Source organism: Silene latifolia, chromosome 6 (genome assembly GCF_048544455.1).
Source record: "Silene latifolia isolate original U9 population chromosome 6, ASM4854445v1, whole genome shotgun sequence".
Classification (NCBI taxonomy): domain Eukaryota; kingdom Viridiplantae; phylum Streptophyta; class Magnoliopsida; order Caryophyllales; family Caryophyllaceae; genus Silene; species Silene latifolia.
The window spans coordinates 25,919,277-25,932,203 of NC_133531.1; the positions used below are offsets into that span (position 1 = coordinate 25,919,277).

Below are 12,927 nucleotides of genomic sequence, written 5' to 3' on the forward strand. Positions count from 1 at the left end.
ATATAGGGGATTGGAGAACTTGGTCAAATTATGACGCATGGTTAAACTACATGAATGTCGCTTTTAGGCTTTAGTATGCTTTTCCGTCAACATTCATCCATGTTCATCATCATTCCGTCTTAAATGAGAATTTGTGATCATGATTAGTCATAACTCTTTAAATCATAAAGTAATCTTTTTTTTGTATAATTAAAGTCCTAAATCATTATGAAGATTATCCCCTTAATTTTACACGATCTTTTTCCTATTATTTGACATTTTACCTTTCAATATAACCTTAACTATATTTGGAAAACAATTTATAAATTCGTTAAAAAAAATAAGTTAAAAAGAGTAATAAACAAAATACTTTTTTAAAGCGTAAATAGGTGTCTTCTCAGTTCTCACAAAGAGATAACCACTAACTTAAAATAAAATAATAAATACAGTATCTTTTTACGAAGAGAAAAATAACTAACATAAAAATCTATAAAATTTAACCATGTCCTCATGATTAAGGGATGAAGTTTCCGTCACACAAAATCGAGTGATGACCTATAAATACCACATGTTCACCACACATCAACTCAATACAAACTGAACTTGGACACATTTGAAACCACAAACACTACCAAAAATGAGCAGAAAAATGAACGTGTTCCATCTCCTTGTACCATCTCTTTTGTTATCACTTCTGATAAATCTCCCAACCGACCCATCAGCAAAATGGGTAGTCCGAGCCCAATCAAGCTCTGCCCAATTTGATGGGTTTGTGTATGGGAAGAAGTCCGAATTCAACCCGGGTAAGATCCTAATCGAAGCATTTTTCGACCCGGTTTGCCCTGATTCAAGAGATGCTTGGCCTCCTTTGAAACAAGCACTAAACCATTATGCTTCTCATGTTTCTCTCACTGTTCACCCTTTCCCTCTTCCGTAAGTCAATCCCTTTCTCTTTTGCTTCATTTTTTGAGTTATGGGTGTCTCAGTCAATTCTTTACGTTTTTCTAATGTTTGTTTTCCTTGAACACAAATTACTAAGCCCGATGACGTGATTATTAATGTAGAATCAGTATTGTTATGTTTATTGACGACGTCTTGGTCTAGTGGTTAAAAAGGAAATGCTAGGTTCCCGAGTTTTAAAAGTTTTCTTTTTGTCTTGATCATTTATTTAGTTTTGTTTTTGTCATAAAGACTAATGAAATGAAAGATGATATGCTTTTATATGATTTGATCACTAATAAATTCGGAATTATATACATGTACTCTACATTACCCAGTGTCTCAAAAGGGGGTCGAATGTACACAGTCTTACCAATGAGTTACTACCCATTTTGCTGACGGGTCAGTATATTATTGATTAATTGTGTTAATTCAATTTTTATGTTTTAATATTACAGATTTTTTATAAGAGGATTGAATTGCACTAAAATATAAAGTTATGGGGCTTATTTGCACATAGTGTTAAACTTATGGGGCTTATTTGTCACTTTCCGCTTCACAAACTGTGTATTAGTGAAGTGATGCTGTTTGGATTGTGTTTTACAGGTACCATGACAATGCATTTGTTACTTCTCGAGCGCTGCACATTGTTGACGGGTTAAACAGCTCTGCAACCTATCCCTTGTGGGAAACTTTCTTCAAGACTCAGGTCCAATTCATTTCTGTGTATTCTTTCGTCCTTGGGATATTACTAAATCAGCTGGCTAGTTCGAATTTCTTTTGTTGTACGAGTATGTTTTTATTGCATTCGTCAGTTGTCTGATCATTTAGCCTGAGCCAGCACCATTCTGCGACTACTAGTATCTGAAACCTTGAACCTACATTCGTGTAGGCTAATACGGAGTATCACTTTGGTTGTTAGGAAGGTTGGATAGGATTAGCACAGATTGATGTGTGCACGTTACGTACATATACATGTGTAATTGCTTGAAAATGGGACTTTTGTTTCAGAATTTCTGATGTTCCTTTATCTTTAGAACTGTTAGAAAGTAAAAATCTTCTCTTTATCAATGGCTATTGAACCTTGCTTTTGAATTTTAGTGGAATATCACGCATTCGTCTTAAAGCTAAATAAAGTTTAATTGGTAGTTGGTGCAAGGTGTGTAAATTATGATTATGATTGGTTCTACTTTTAACTTCAACCATAAGTTCCATTTGGAAAGTATACTATTCGACCGTACAATATAAAAGTAAAGAGATTGATGCTTAGGTAAATGTCAGAAGCCAATAAACTACCAGACAGTTTTGTTTGATTGATTGATTAATTGTAAGTTCCTTTTCGCGACAATACTTAAATGAGTTTCCGCTGTACTACATGTCTAGATGTTGGCTTGAAAGTTGACAGGCTTAACAAACACAAAGAATTGTACTTCGTACAGTACTTCCAACTTTCGCAACCCTTTATGTAACAAAGTGTAAAACCTAAATATATTGGCTTACTGTGTTTTGTTCGATCATTGACTTGAGATGTACTGCCATCTTGGTTTACAAATGTAATACAGAATGGCGATTTTTTGTTGCACGTTGATTATCCTTTCTCCTGGATGCTTGGGTTTTGGGTATAGCCTTAGAGAGTATACATTTGTTGTGAGCATTGCTGTTTGGTGTGCAGGAGAAGTTTTACAACTCAGAGACGGCGAACATTAGCAAGTCTGAGGTTGTAGACCGTGTTGCAAAAGTTGCTGCAAAGGTAGCAGGTCAATCCCACTATTCTGCTATCAAATCCGGCTTCAAAGATAGAAACTCTGATCTAAAAACCAGAGTTTCATTCAAGGTTAGATTACAAACTCCAAACCTTCATTTCTCTCGTTGAACTGTTTAAGAGCTCTTCAGCTCTTCTCCAATTCGGTTTAGGAAGGAATCTCTTTATGTCAAGCACAACCAGTTTCTAATCCATATACTGATCTCTAACGTTGTTTTGTATACGCAGTATGGCTGCTCAAGAGGGGTCTTTGGAACACCGTTTTTCTATGTGAATGGCTTTTTGTTGCCTGATGGTGGGTCTCCCATCGATTATAATGGATGGAGGAAGATCATTGATCCGTTGATCAAAGCTAGGGGAGGCAGGATTTATCGGCCCATGTAGGACTTGGAATATGTCGAATGCTTGATCTTATGTTTTGCTGCTATATTTCAGCTTCAAGAAGTGTATGGTACCGATGTCAATACTCCTCGATACTGGTGGATCATAAGTAATGTAATAACACGAAATCAAGTCAATTGACATCGAACCTTAGTAAAATAATGCTTTGTATTTCCGTATTTAATAAGCAAAATAAAATGGACTTCTACATGTTAGATGTATGGTTCGCAGTTTTGCGATCCCTTTGGCTTTGCTGCTTAGTGTGGACATATTACCTCGCGTCTTAGTCCTTACTGTGTACTTCTACGAGTTAGATTTGTGTTTTGCAGTTTTGCAACCCCTTTGGCTTTGCTGCTTAGCGTAGACAAATTACCATTGCTCCTGGCTTTAACAACTCATTATATCCTTCTAAATTTCCACTTGTTAATCAAAACCAACAAATTACTCTAAATTTCCACTCGTTAATCAAAACCAACAAATTAAACAAGAGATTAATTTAACAAACTACACACAATGTATCAATGACGACAATAATTCGAAAACTTCTAATACTAACATATTTTTTAGAAAAAAGAAAAAAAACCAAAGATTTGGGCCGGACTTGGAACATCCGAACATAGCAAAAAAAAAAATGAGTTATTTAGTATACACGTAAATGGACTAATTATTTTGTGTTTTGCAATTGACCAACAAAATTAAAGACAATAAGGTATGACAATATATATAAACACAAAATCTCATTATAGACGGCACATATCCGTCTATAATTAAAGACGGGTCAAATACAATAGTACCACATTTCTAATAGGACAAACAACAAGTGGGGTGGTGTGGGGGCAAAAAATGTCTTTTGCATATGATTTTACAATATTTTATTTAAAAACTGTTTTACAAAAGACTTATAAAACCGCCTTTAACATACTCCTCCCAACCGGCCCAACCGGCAATACAAAACCCGAACCCGAGAAAAGCAAGTAAGTAGATAAGATCGGATTGCACCAAAAACTGAAGCAGGTGGTTACAGAATTTTAGGGTAGTTTACAATTACAAAAAGCCCATCTTTTCATTATTATAAAAAAATCAGGACAACAAAAACCGTCTGCAGTTTTTCAAGTCTTAGGGCGCAAAGTAACAAACCTCACCACAATTTCTACATAGCCGAACGCCACTCTTCCTTCTTCTTCCAGGTTCTTCTTCTTCTTCTTCCTCTTTCTCTCAATCGATTTCTGCGTTTCCTCTTTTATCAATCGATTGATTAAAAACCCTAAAAGTGTTTTTTTATTTAATTGAATTGAAGATAGATAGATAAATGGAGCAATACGTCAAGGTAGAGAAGCCGAAGGTGGAGACACCGATTGATGAAAACGAGATTAGGATTACTAGTCAAGGTCGTATGCGTAGTTACATCACTTACGCCATGACTCTTCTTCAGGTTTCTTTATAAACCCTATTAATTTTATTTTTGTAAATTATTCATCAATGTTTTGTTTGCTACCTTTGATTATTAATTATGACTGTTTTGTGTTGTTATATTGTGGAATATTTGTGAATATTGTATTTTCCGGCGTCGAAAAGGGGAATTTTTTTAGGGTTAGTGTGTAAGGCGACTATTTTGTGTGGTAATAATTGGATACGTGGTAACGCGTTTTGGGATGGTTTGGTAGGTGCGCTGTGCAGGCCAGTGTGGTTACTGTTGGATATGCGTTGTTATGATAGCGACCGCGTTTGGGTGTGGTTTTTGTTTGGGTTATTGTTATGGATTTATGGTATTGCAGTTTGTGAATACCGGCGATTGTGTGTTTTCCTGAGATAATGTGACTTGTAGTGACCAAGGCCCCCCTTCTGAGAGCGGCTTAGTAGTGTTGTGGTACTGAAATTTGAATTTTCCGATTGTGCCTTGATTAGTTTTAGCGCTTTTAAGATAAAGGTATGGAAGTTGTGGTTATTTGGTTTGGAATATAGGAAATTGTTTACTGTTTGATGTTTTGAGCAATTTTTGTGATTTTGTGGTTGGTATGGTAGTGAGGCACCAAGGCTTGGATTACTATGGATTAATTAGGTGCAAATTGTAAATGCAATGGTGAGTTTGGGATGCCTTTGGCTATGAGAATATGGGGAGTTTTAGCCAATGGACCTTGGAGTGAAGGAGCATGTGGCGGAGGTAAAGTAAGATTCAAAATTACGGAAAAAGCTGCTTTTTAAAATGAGGGATGTTAATTTTCTGGGGTTTCCGTGTTATGGGATATGATTATGGTACTGTAGCTGCAATCTGCGTATATAGAGAGTATTGATTAGTAATGTGGTTTTTTGGTTACATTGTTTCCTTGTAACCCATTTCAATAGGGTACAAGCTGTCTCTAGCAGTCCAGAACTTATGGAATGTTATGAGTGTAGGATTTTAAAGTTAGTTCCTTTGTAGATTTGGTATAATAGACTATTTTAATTTTTTTGGAATTCTTGTCTGCATTTTATTTTGTATTATACTCAGGCGCAAGGTGTGTATTAATATAAATGAAGTAAAAGAAAGGAAAAAGAAGGAAGAATTAGGTTAATCAAGCATTAAAAGCTGCCAGACTTCTTTAGTATCCAACATATAGCTCTATGTGTATTACTGAAATACCTTCCTTGTGGCATCTTTGCTTGACTTTTCACTTTGATACGTTGCAAGCAACCTCGTACCACTTTGCAATGTTGCATCACATCTTCCGCTATATCTACATAATGTTTGGATGTGTAATTTCGGACCCCTATGCTTTTGTTTCTGATTTTCTGTAAGTTTTATGATATCCCCAGTGTTGTCCCCTCTCAATTTTTGTTTCCTATCTTGCATACACTGTTATGTGATGCTCTTCTGCTAACATTTCTCTGTTTGTCCTATGTTTCCTGTGCAGGAGAAAAATGCCAATGAAATTGTGTTCAAGGCAATGGGTAGAGCAATCAATAAGACTGTGACAATCGTGGAGTTGATTAAGGTACTCTTTGTTTTGGAAATTGTTCTGATAATACTTTGCTCTTTGGATCTTTGAAAGACCTTTCTCATCTTACTTTGGTGTTCACAAATGCAGCGAAGAATTGTTGGTCTGCACCAGGTCACATCAATTGGCTCCACTGATATCACTGACACTTGGGAGCCACTCGAAGAAGGTCTTCTTCCGTAAGTTTCCCATAGCTACCTTTTTTAGCATAGTGTTTCTTCAATGGTTTTGTTGCCTATGTTGATACGTGATACTGAAATATGCTTGGAAAGGCTGAATGTGTTCTGCAGCTCACTGATGTTTATGCAATTGTTGCAGCCTGGAAACTACTCGGCATGTTTCAATGATCACAATAATCCTCTCAAAGAATGATTTGGATACATCTGCTGTTGGGTGAGTTTGTATCTAAGTGTTTTCATCATCATAATGCTTAGTGGTTGTCTATTACGGAGTATACAACAACAACAACAACATCAGAGCCTTAATCCCAAAATGATTTGGGGTCGGCTGACATGAATCATCCTTTCGAACCGTCTATGGGTGAACGTACGCCTCAAAATGCGAATAAAAAAGGGAAGATGAAAAACAAAAAGGGGGAACGAAAATGTAATGGAAAGTCAAGGTAAACTTAGGGGTTTTAAAATCAAATTTCGTCTTTCTTTTATAAAAACTTAAAATTTAAATCGAGAGAAAAGATTAAAACGATTTTTAAAAACCGAAATAGAATTAAGGATCCGGAATGAACCAGGTAAAATCTATAAGAAAGTAGTTGTTGAAAAAGTGTGTAATAAAGGAGAGAAAAATAAATAAATTAATTTCTTTAAATTAAATAAATAAAAAAAAAAAAAAAACACTAAATCTGTCAAAAAACATCAAATACTACGGAGTATATTGTAGCAATATTGTAATTATGTACACTTCTATGTTAAACTACCCTAGGTACTTGAGTTGTCCACCCATAATTATAGCATATTATATCATATAGAAGCCTTGGTTGCTCTGCGCCTGGAGTTTTGAGTTTGATATGCCTTTTTGCATTTTATTCTGTAGCTGATTTTATCGTCCTCTGTATTCTGTTGTTCTCTTCCCGGGTTTGTTATAGTTAGGGGTAGAAGTGCCAAATTTTGTATTATATGGACATTTCATGGTCTTAATATTTTTATCGAGGATCTTGTTAAGATGACCTTTTTAATCTCTCTCTTGTCCCAATGTTTTTCGTCATACTTGATCTTGAAAACTGGAAAGCTATTATGGAGAAGTTAATAGTTGAGGACTTGTTATTTATCATTTGACGCTCTCTTCTTACTTCCAATGGATATTTGTGTCTTTTTCTTTCTTTCTGCAGAACATACATCTAATCAATTTTGGGACATTTTTGATGGATTGATTCATGCTCATAAAAAATGTTGCTTGTAAGGTTGCCTCGTAGTTATTATTTTGTTGCATTATCTTGTAGGTATCAGCCACCATTACCAGCCGATCAAGTGAAACCATCTAATGATTACGACTATGAAGGAGGTATAATATAATATAGTTTAAATACTGCCTGACATATTCTTGCATTAGTTACTGACTTGGTGTGCTTTAATATCATTCAACAGCAGAAGGCTCTCCAAATGCTCGAGGTAGGGGTCGTGGTGGTAGAGGACGTGGTGGAAGGGGAAGGGGAAGGGGCCGAGGTCCAACAGGTTTGTATTGCTTTATGCTTATATCTGTCCGGCCCTTTCACTGTCTTCTGGGATGATTCATTTTTGCTTAAAAATTGTTTGTTATTTTTAAATGTTTGCTTGTTCATAGGGCTAAAGAGTTCCCTTGTGGAGTTGTTCCGATCGTAATTAACAATGAAAGTAGTAGTAGTATTGTACACAATGACTTTGTTATGGAGTAATATATTTGCTGACGTAGGACTGTTTGGTTTCAGGAAATGGATTTGCGTCTGTTGAGTACGAGGATGGGGGCTGGCCACAGAACAGGGGCTACCCCCGTGGTAGGGGGCGCGGTAGAGGTCGTAGCTTTCGCGGCCGTGGAAGGGGAGGGTATGGCTACAATGGTCCTATGGATGACAACCAACAATTTGATGGAGGCTACAACCGGGGCCCTCCCGGCCAAGGAGGCCGTGGGAGGGGAGTGTATGGCTACAATGGTCCTATGGATGACAACCAGCCATTTGATGGAGGCTACAACCGAGACTTTCCCGGCCAAGGTGGGCGTGGTAAGTTTCCTGTGATATATTGCACTCTTTTTTATTTAAGTGATTTTATTTTGGAAGCCAGGCTCGTGAGAGGCGGTCTCATGCTATTTCAGTGCGAGATCAATCCATTTGACTAAAACACCAACTTATTTACCAACTTACGCAGAAAACTGAAATAATATAACCCATCATATGGATTGGTGTCATATCACGAGACCGTTTCATATGAGAATGTTTCAAATGTGACCAAGAAGTGAGGGGCTGCCAGGTAGTAGCATCAGAAGAACATCAAAGTACCACATAGATTTACTGATCATCTTCATATTAAATTCTTATTTGTTCTTTCACTTGGTAGGTCGCGGCCGTGGTAGGGGTGGTCGTGGAAGAGGTGGCCGTGGTGGACGCTCAAACGGCCCTGTCCAGGCTATTGCTGGAGATGCTTAGGGATGTTTCCCAACAAAAATATTCGCAGGAGTTCCTGTTTTAAAAAGTTGAAATGCCTGCTCTGTCTCTATGTTTGACATTGGTTTTTGTTGGTTAACTGTATTTTGATTTTGTACCGTATTTATAGACTTAGTTTAGATAAAAGTTTTATTTGTAGCGTTTTAGGTGGTAGTTTGAGTTTGTTTTGCGTATTTGTAATTTTTTTTTCATTTACGTGGCGAGCAGTGCATTCTTTTATTATTTATGTTTCACAAGTCTTGATTCTGTAACTTGACTGGCGATGTTTCGCTTTGTGGCTTGATATTTAAGCAAGATCAAAAGCATAAATAATGTTCCGACTAGTTTAGCTTATATGTGTACTAGTTACTACTACCTCCATCTCAATTAAATTATCCCAATTACGATGGTCAATGATTAAAGAGGTAAGAGTACCTATTTTCTTAATCATCCTAAAAAGAAAAGTATGATAATAAAAATGGAATGTAGGGAGTATGAACTAATTTAAACTATTATTTGTATGCTTTTGTCCTTGAAAAAAAAACTTTGTAAATTGATAGTAATGTAAAGGATGATTTACGTATTTAACTCATCGTAGTACATTGTTTTGCCATTCTACACTCTCATTTTCCTCTCCCACACACATTGCCTTTTACCATCGGCGACCATCCACTAGTGAACCCTTCCCCGCTTCTTCCACTCCTATCTCAGCAGCCGCTCACAACTTCACATTGCCACCTACCCCCACCCATCGGGACGCACTCCCCTACCCTGGCCTCCCGCCATCAGCTCCGCCCCCTTCACCCCCAACCCTTTTCTCCCTATTGAATGATAAATTTCTAAAATTATGGAAAAAACCATTAACTTGTTCAATAATTTGCCATAACAAATTTAAAAGTTCTCCATATCACAATTTTCAATCATAATCGTATATAGAGTTGGCATAAAGGGCCGCGAGCGACACGGTCAGGCACGACCTACGGCACGGCACGGCCGACCCAATGAGAAAATCGAGGAAGCACGGGCACGGCACGACTGGGCTTGAGACGGGCTCCGACGCGATTTTCTTCAGAAATCCGTGCCTAGGCACGGCACGGCCCAAGCACGGTGGAGCCCGACACTCACAAGGCACAGCGAGCCTGGCCCGGCCCGGCCCGAAGAATGACCCGTTAATCATCATTTATTAAACAAAAAGTACATTAATATTTAATAAAATATATATTTAAATTATTAATCATCATTTGTTAAACAAAAAGTACATTAATATTTAATAAAATATATATTTAAACCATTAGTCATCATTTATTAAACAAAAAGTACTAAAAATATACTCCCTCCTATTCACTCAATTTGTCCCTTTCATTTTGTGCACAAGAATTAAGGGAGGGATTAAAGAATGAATAAAGGACATGGTGGACCAAGGTGAATGGAGAGAGGAAAGTAAGATTAAGGAAATTTAAGTGGTCATGCTTATGCTAAGCTTTCCCTCCAAAAGATTAAGACTTTAGATTATATTGATAATTTCCCATTGGAGTACTTGATAAAAAAAGAGTACAAATACAGTACAATACAAGTTTTTTGTTCTACATACGATTACAGTACTTGATCATTTTTTTTTGTTCTACATCTGCCATAAAAAAATTACACTTCATAAGAATATTACAGTAATTGAATTCTAAAATTAATAAAACAAGTTTGCTAAAAAAAAAAAAAATTGACAAAATATTGTTGTTGGATTTGGACTTCAGATTTCAGCAAGGGCCTTCTTATACCTTCATTCTCATTCTGGACGTCCATAATGAATAAGCAAACTGCCAAACTAAAGGACACCAAGTGCATTATTGATTCAAATTTGGCACCAAATTCATTTAAGGAGCCAAAATGAAAATGGTTCTAAAATTTGCGCCCAAAATTTTCACCAAATTTAAACTTGTGCAAAGTTCAAGTTAGCTATAAATAGAATAGTGGCAACTAAAATGATCATTTATACACAAACAACCAAAAAACACTTTCCTACAATAATAAATCCACATCAAACAGCCAAAAAATCTGATTCATCCACATTTATTTCTCACAAACAGCAATAAATGAAGACTAAAAACTTGACAAACTTAGAAAGAAGTAAGATTTCTCAAATCTTATTGTTAAAAAGCAATAATGGAAAGATCAAAAGGGGTGTAATGCTAGAGGTGGCAGACCAGTTCAGTGTTTGCAGGAAGAGTATCACAAGGATCTGGAATGAAACAAAGAAGCAGTTGGATGCAGGCCAAGCAGTAAATGTTAACAAAGAACCGAAAGGCAAAAAATGTCATACAAGGCGGTGTTTGATGTTGAGAAGTTCAACAAAATCCCCCTTTCAGAAAGGATCACTCAACATAGTAATCTCTTTGAAGCTTATGGGACTAGCCATCGGCAATATCAAGATGGGTAATGAGATAAGACAATACTTTCTCACACAAATGCAATCAAACCTCAGTTGAATGACAAAAACAAACTAGAGAGATTGCTTTTCTCTCTTGGACAGCTACAGTATGATGAGGTATGTAAGCAAGTGAAATTCAATGATCAAAGTATTGTTATTCACATGGATGAAAAATGGTTTTACTTAACTCAGCCTAGTAGGAGGTTCTACTTATCTAAATCAGAAAAAAAAAAAAACATATATAAGTGTTCAGTCCAAAAAATTTATAGGAAAAGTAATGTTTATGTGTGCTGTTGCCAGACCAAGGTATGGGTCAAATGGTGAAGTTCTTTTTGATGGTAAGATAGGTATATGGCCCTTTATAGTTGAAGTACCAGCTAAGAGAAATTCTAGGAATAGAGTTGCAGGTACAATGGAAACAAAATGCATAGAATCAATTAACAAACAGGTTGTTAAAGATATGACACTCAAAATTGTTATTCCAGCAATTAAGGCAAAGTGGCCTGAAGGTGAAAATAAGCATATTATCATACAACAAGATAATGCACGTCCACACATAAAAAATTCAGATCCAGATTTCAAAGCTGAAGCAAACAAGGATGGGTGGAATATTGAGTTAAGTTGTCAACCACCAAACTCACCAGACTTGAATGTCTTAGATTTGGGTTTTTTCAGAGCTATTCAGTCACTTCAGCAAAGAAAAAATGCTTACAAGTTGGATAAACTTGTTGTGGAAGTTAATAATGCTTTTGAAAAGTTGGAGGTAATTAAACTCAATTATGTCTTCATAACACTACAAGCATGCATGATAGAGGTTTTGAAAAGGAAAGGAGGAAATGATTACCCCTTACCACACATGCACAAATCCAAATTAGCAGCTGCAGGCTTATTGCCTGACTATCTAACTGTTGATTTGAACTTGGTGCAAGAGTGTATAACATACTTGAACAATGTGGGTGATGCTTCTAGCATAAAAAATTTGGTTGATGCAGTGAAAGCACATTATGATGATATAAATGAACCTGTTGGCAACATTACTGAACCTGTTGAGTCCAGTAATGAACCAACAGGAGCATTCTTCAGTGATATGACATATGAATAGGTTGAAACATGGATACATGCTAATGCATTTGTTGATGCAAATGTTAATGCAAATGTTAATGCAGATGCTACTGCAGATGCTGAACTTATTGGTAACATTACTGAACCACCTGGGTGCAGTAATGAACCAACAGGATCATTATGTATTGACCTCACCGAAGATCAGGTTATAACCAATGAACCTGTTGAGATGGTTCAGTAATGCAATGCTGTGGTTTATTTGTTTTTTGCTAAAAGTTATGCAGCATATTATGAACATAAATGCTAGATCAGATTGGTCCATATTTTGTCAAAAGCAGAAGAACATGTTTTGCAGTTAAGAAGACCAAGCTCAGAATACAAGCAGATTCTAAACATCAGCAGATCAGCATATTTTGAAGATCAGTCAAGCAACAAAAGAAATGTTTCATAATTTGTGTATTTTGATGCTTATTTATGAACTTTGCACAATGTTTAAATGTAAACTGGGACACAAATATTATGAACATCAGATTTGACTGCAATTCACTTGGCGTACAACTTTAAAATTCAGTAGGTTAACGAATTCAAGATCCCAAGCACTTAATGATTGCATAGCCTCATCACTTTGAATTGTGGTGGCTTTATGCATGCAGTAAGTGATTTAGGGTCAGATTTTGCCCTCAATAACAGATCATTGGGCATTAGTCCATTTTAACAAAGGAAATATACCCAAACTGTAATAAAGAATCATCACTAGTCCATTTTGACGAACCCA

At 36.4% G+C, this 12,927-nt stretch overlaps 2 protein-coding genes across 5 annotated transcripts; both read left to right on the top strand.

Annotated features, from left to right (window-relative positions):
• The first annotated feature begins 399 nt into the window (after nucleotides 1-399).
• On the top strand, nucleotides 400-3,271 carry LOC141586565 (uncharacterized). The gene is made up of 4 exons (XM_074407850.1): nucleotides 400-912; nucleotides 1,525-1,627; nucleotides 2,591-2,752; nucleotides 2,909-3,271. Exons 1-4 carry the CDS (start codon nucleotides 617-619, stop codon nucleotides 3,062-3,064), a joined length of 717 nt encoding a protein of 238 aa, XP_074263951.1. The 5' UTR covers nucleotides 400-616; the 3' UTR covers nucleotides 3,065-3,271.
• Nucleotides 3,272-4,129: 858 nt separating this feature from the next.
• LOC141586564 (uncharacterized) lies at nucleotides 4,130-9,017 on the top strand. Of its 4 annotated transcripts, none has more exons than XM_074407847.1 (9): nucleotides 4,130-4,248; nucleotides 4,363-4,493; nucleotides 5,953-6,033; nucleotides 6,127-6,215; nucleotides 6,355-6,429; nucleotides 7,493-7,554; nucleotides 7,638-7,724; nucleotides 7,958-8,248; nucleotides 8,583-9,017. In XM_074407847.1, the coding sequence occupies exons 2-9, from the start codon at nucleotides 4,371-4,373 to the stop codon at nucleotides 8,669-8,671; spliced, it is 897 nt and encodes a 298-aa protein (XP_074263948.1). In that variant the 5' UTR covers nucleotides 4,130-4,248; nucleotides 4,363-4,370; the 3' UTR covers nucleotides 8,672-9,017. The 4 variants fall into 4 exon arrangements, with proteins under 4 accessions (XP_074263948.1, XP_074263950.1, XP_074263947.1 ...); XM_074407849.1 differs by having other exon boundaries at nucleotides 4,133-4,248; nucleotides 7,641-7,724; XM_074407846.1 differs by having other exon boundaries at nucleotides 4,136-4,248; nucleotides 4,359-4,493.
• The last annotated feature ends 3,910 nt before the right edge of the window (nucleotides 9,018-12,927 follow it).

Bases quoted from the DNA above. Each gene is read 5' to 3' on its own strand.
- LOC141586565 (XM_074407850.1), top strand. From the start codon at position 617: ATGAGCAGAAAAATGAACGTGTTCCATCTCCTTGTACCATCTCTTTTG. The intron at 913-1,524 runs GTAAGTCAATCC...TGTGTTTTACAG, and splicing joins GTTCACCCTTTCCCTCTTCC to GTACCATGACAATGCATTTG. The intron at 1,628-2,590 runs GTCCAATTCATT...TTTGGTGTGCAG, and splicing joins AAACTTTCTTCAAGACTCAG to GAGAAGTTTTACAACTCAGA.
- LOC141586564 (XM_074407847.1), top strand. From the start codon at position 4,371: ATGGAGCAATACGTCAAGGTAGAGAAGCCGAAGGTGGAGACACCGATT. The intron at 6,430-7,492 runs GTGAGTTTGTAT...ATTATCTTGTAG, and splicing joins TTGGATACATCTGCTGTTGG to GTATCAGCCACCATTACCAG. The intron at 7,555-7,637 runs GTATAATATAAT...ATCATTCAACAG, and splicing joins TGATTACGACTATGAAGGAG to CAGAAGGCTCTCCAAATGCT.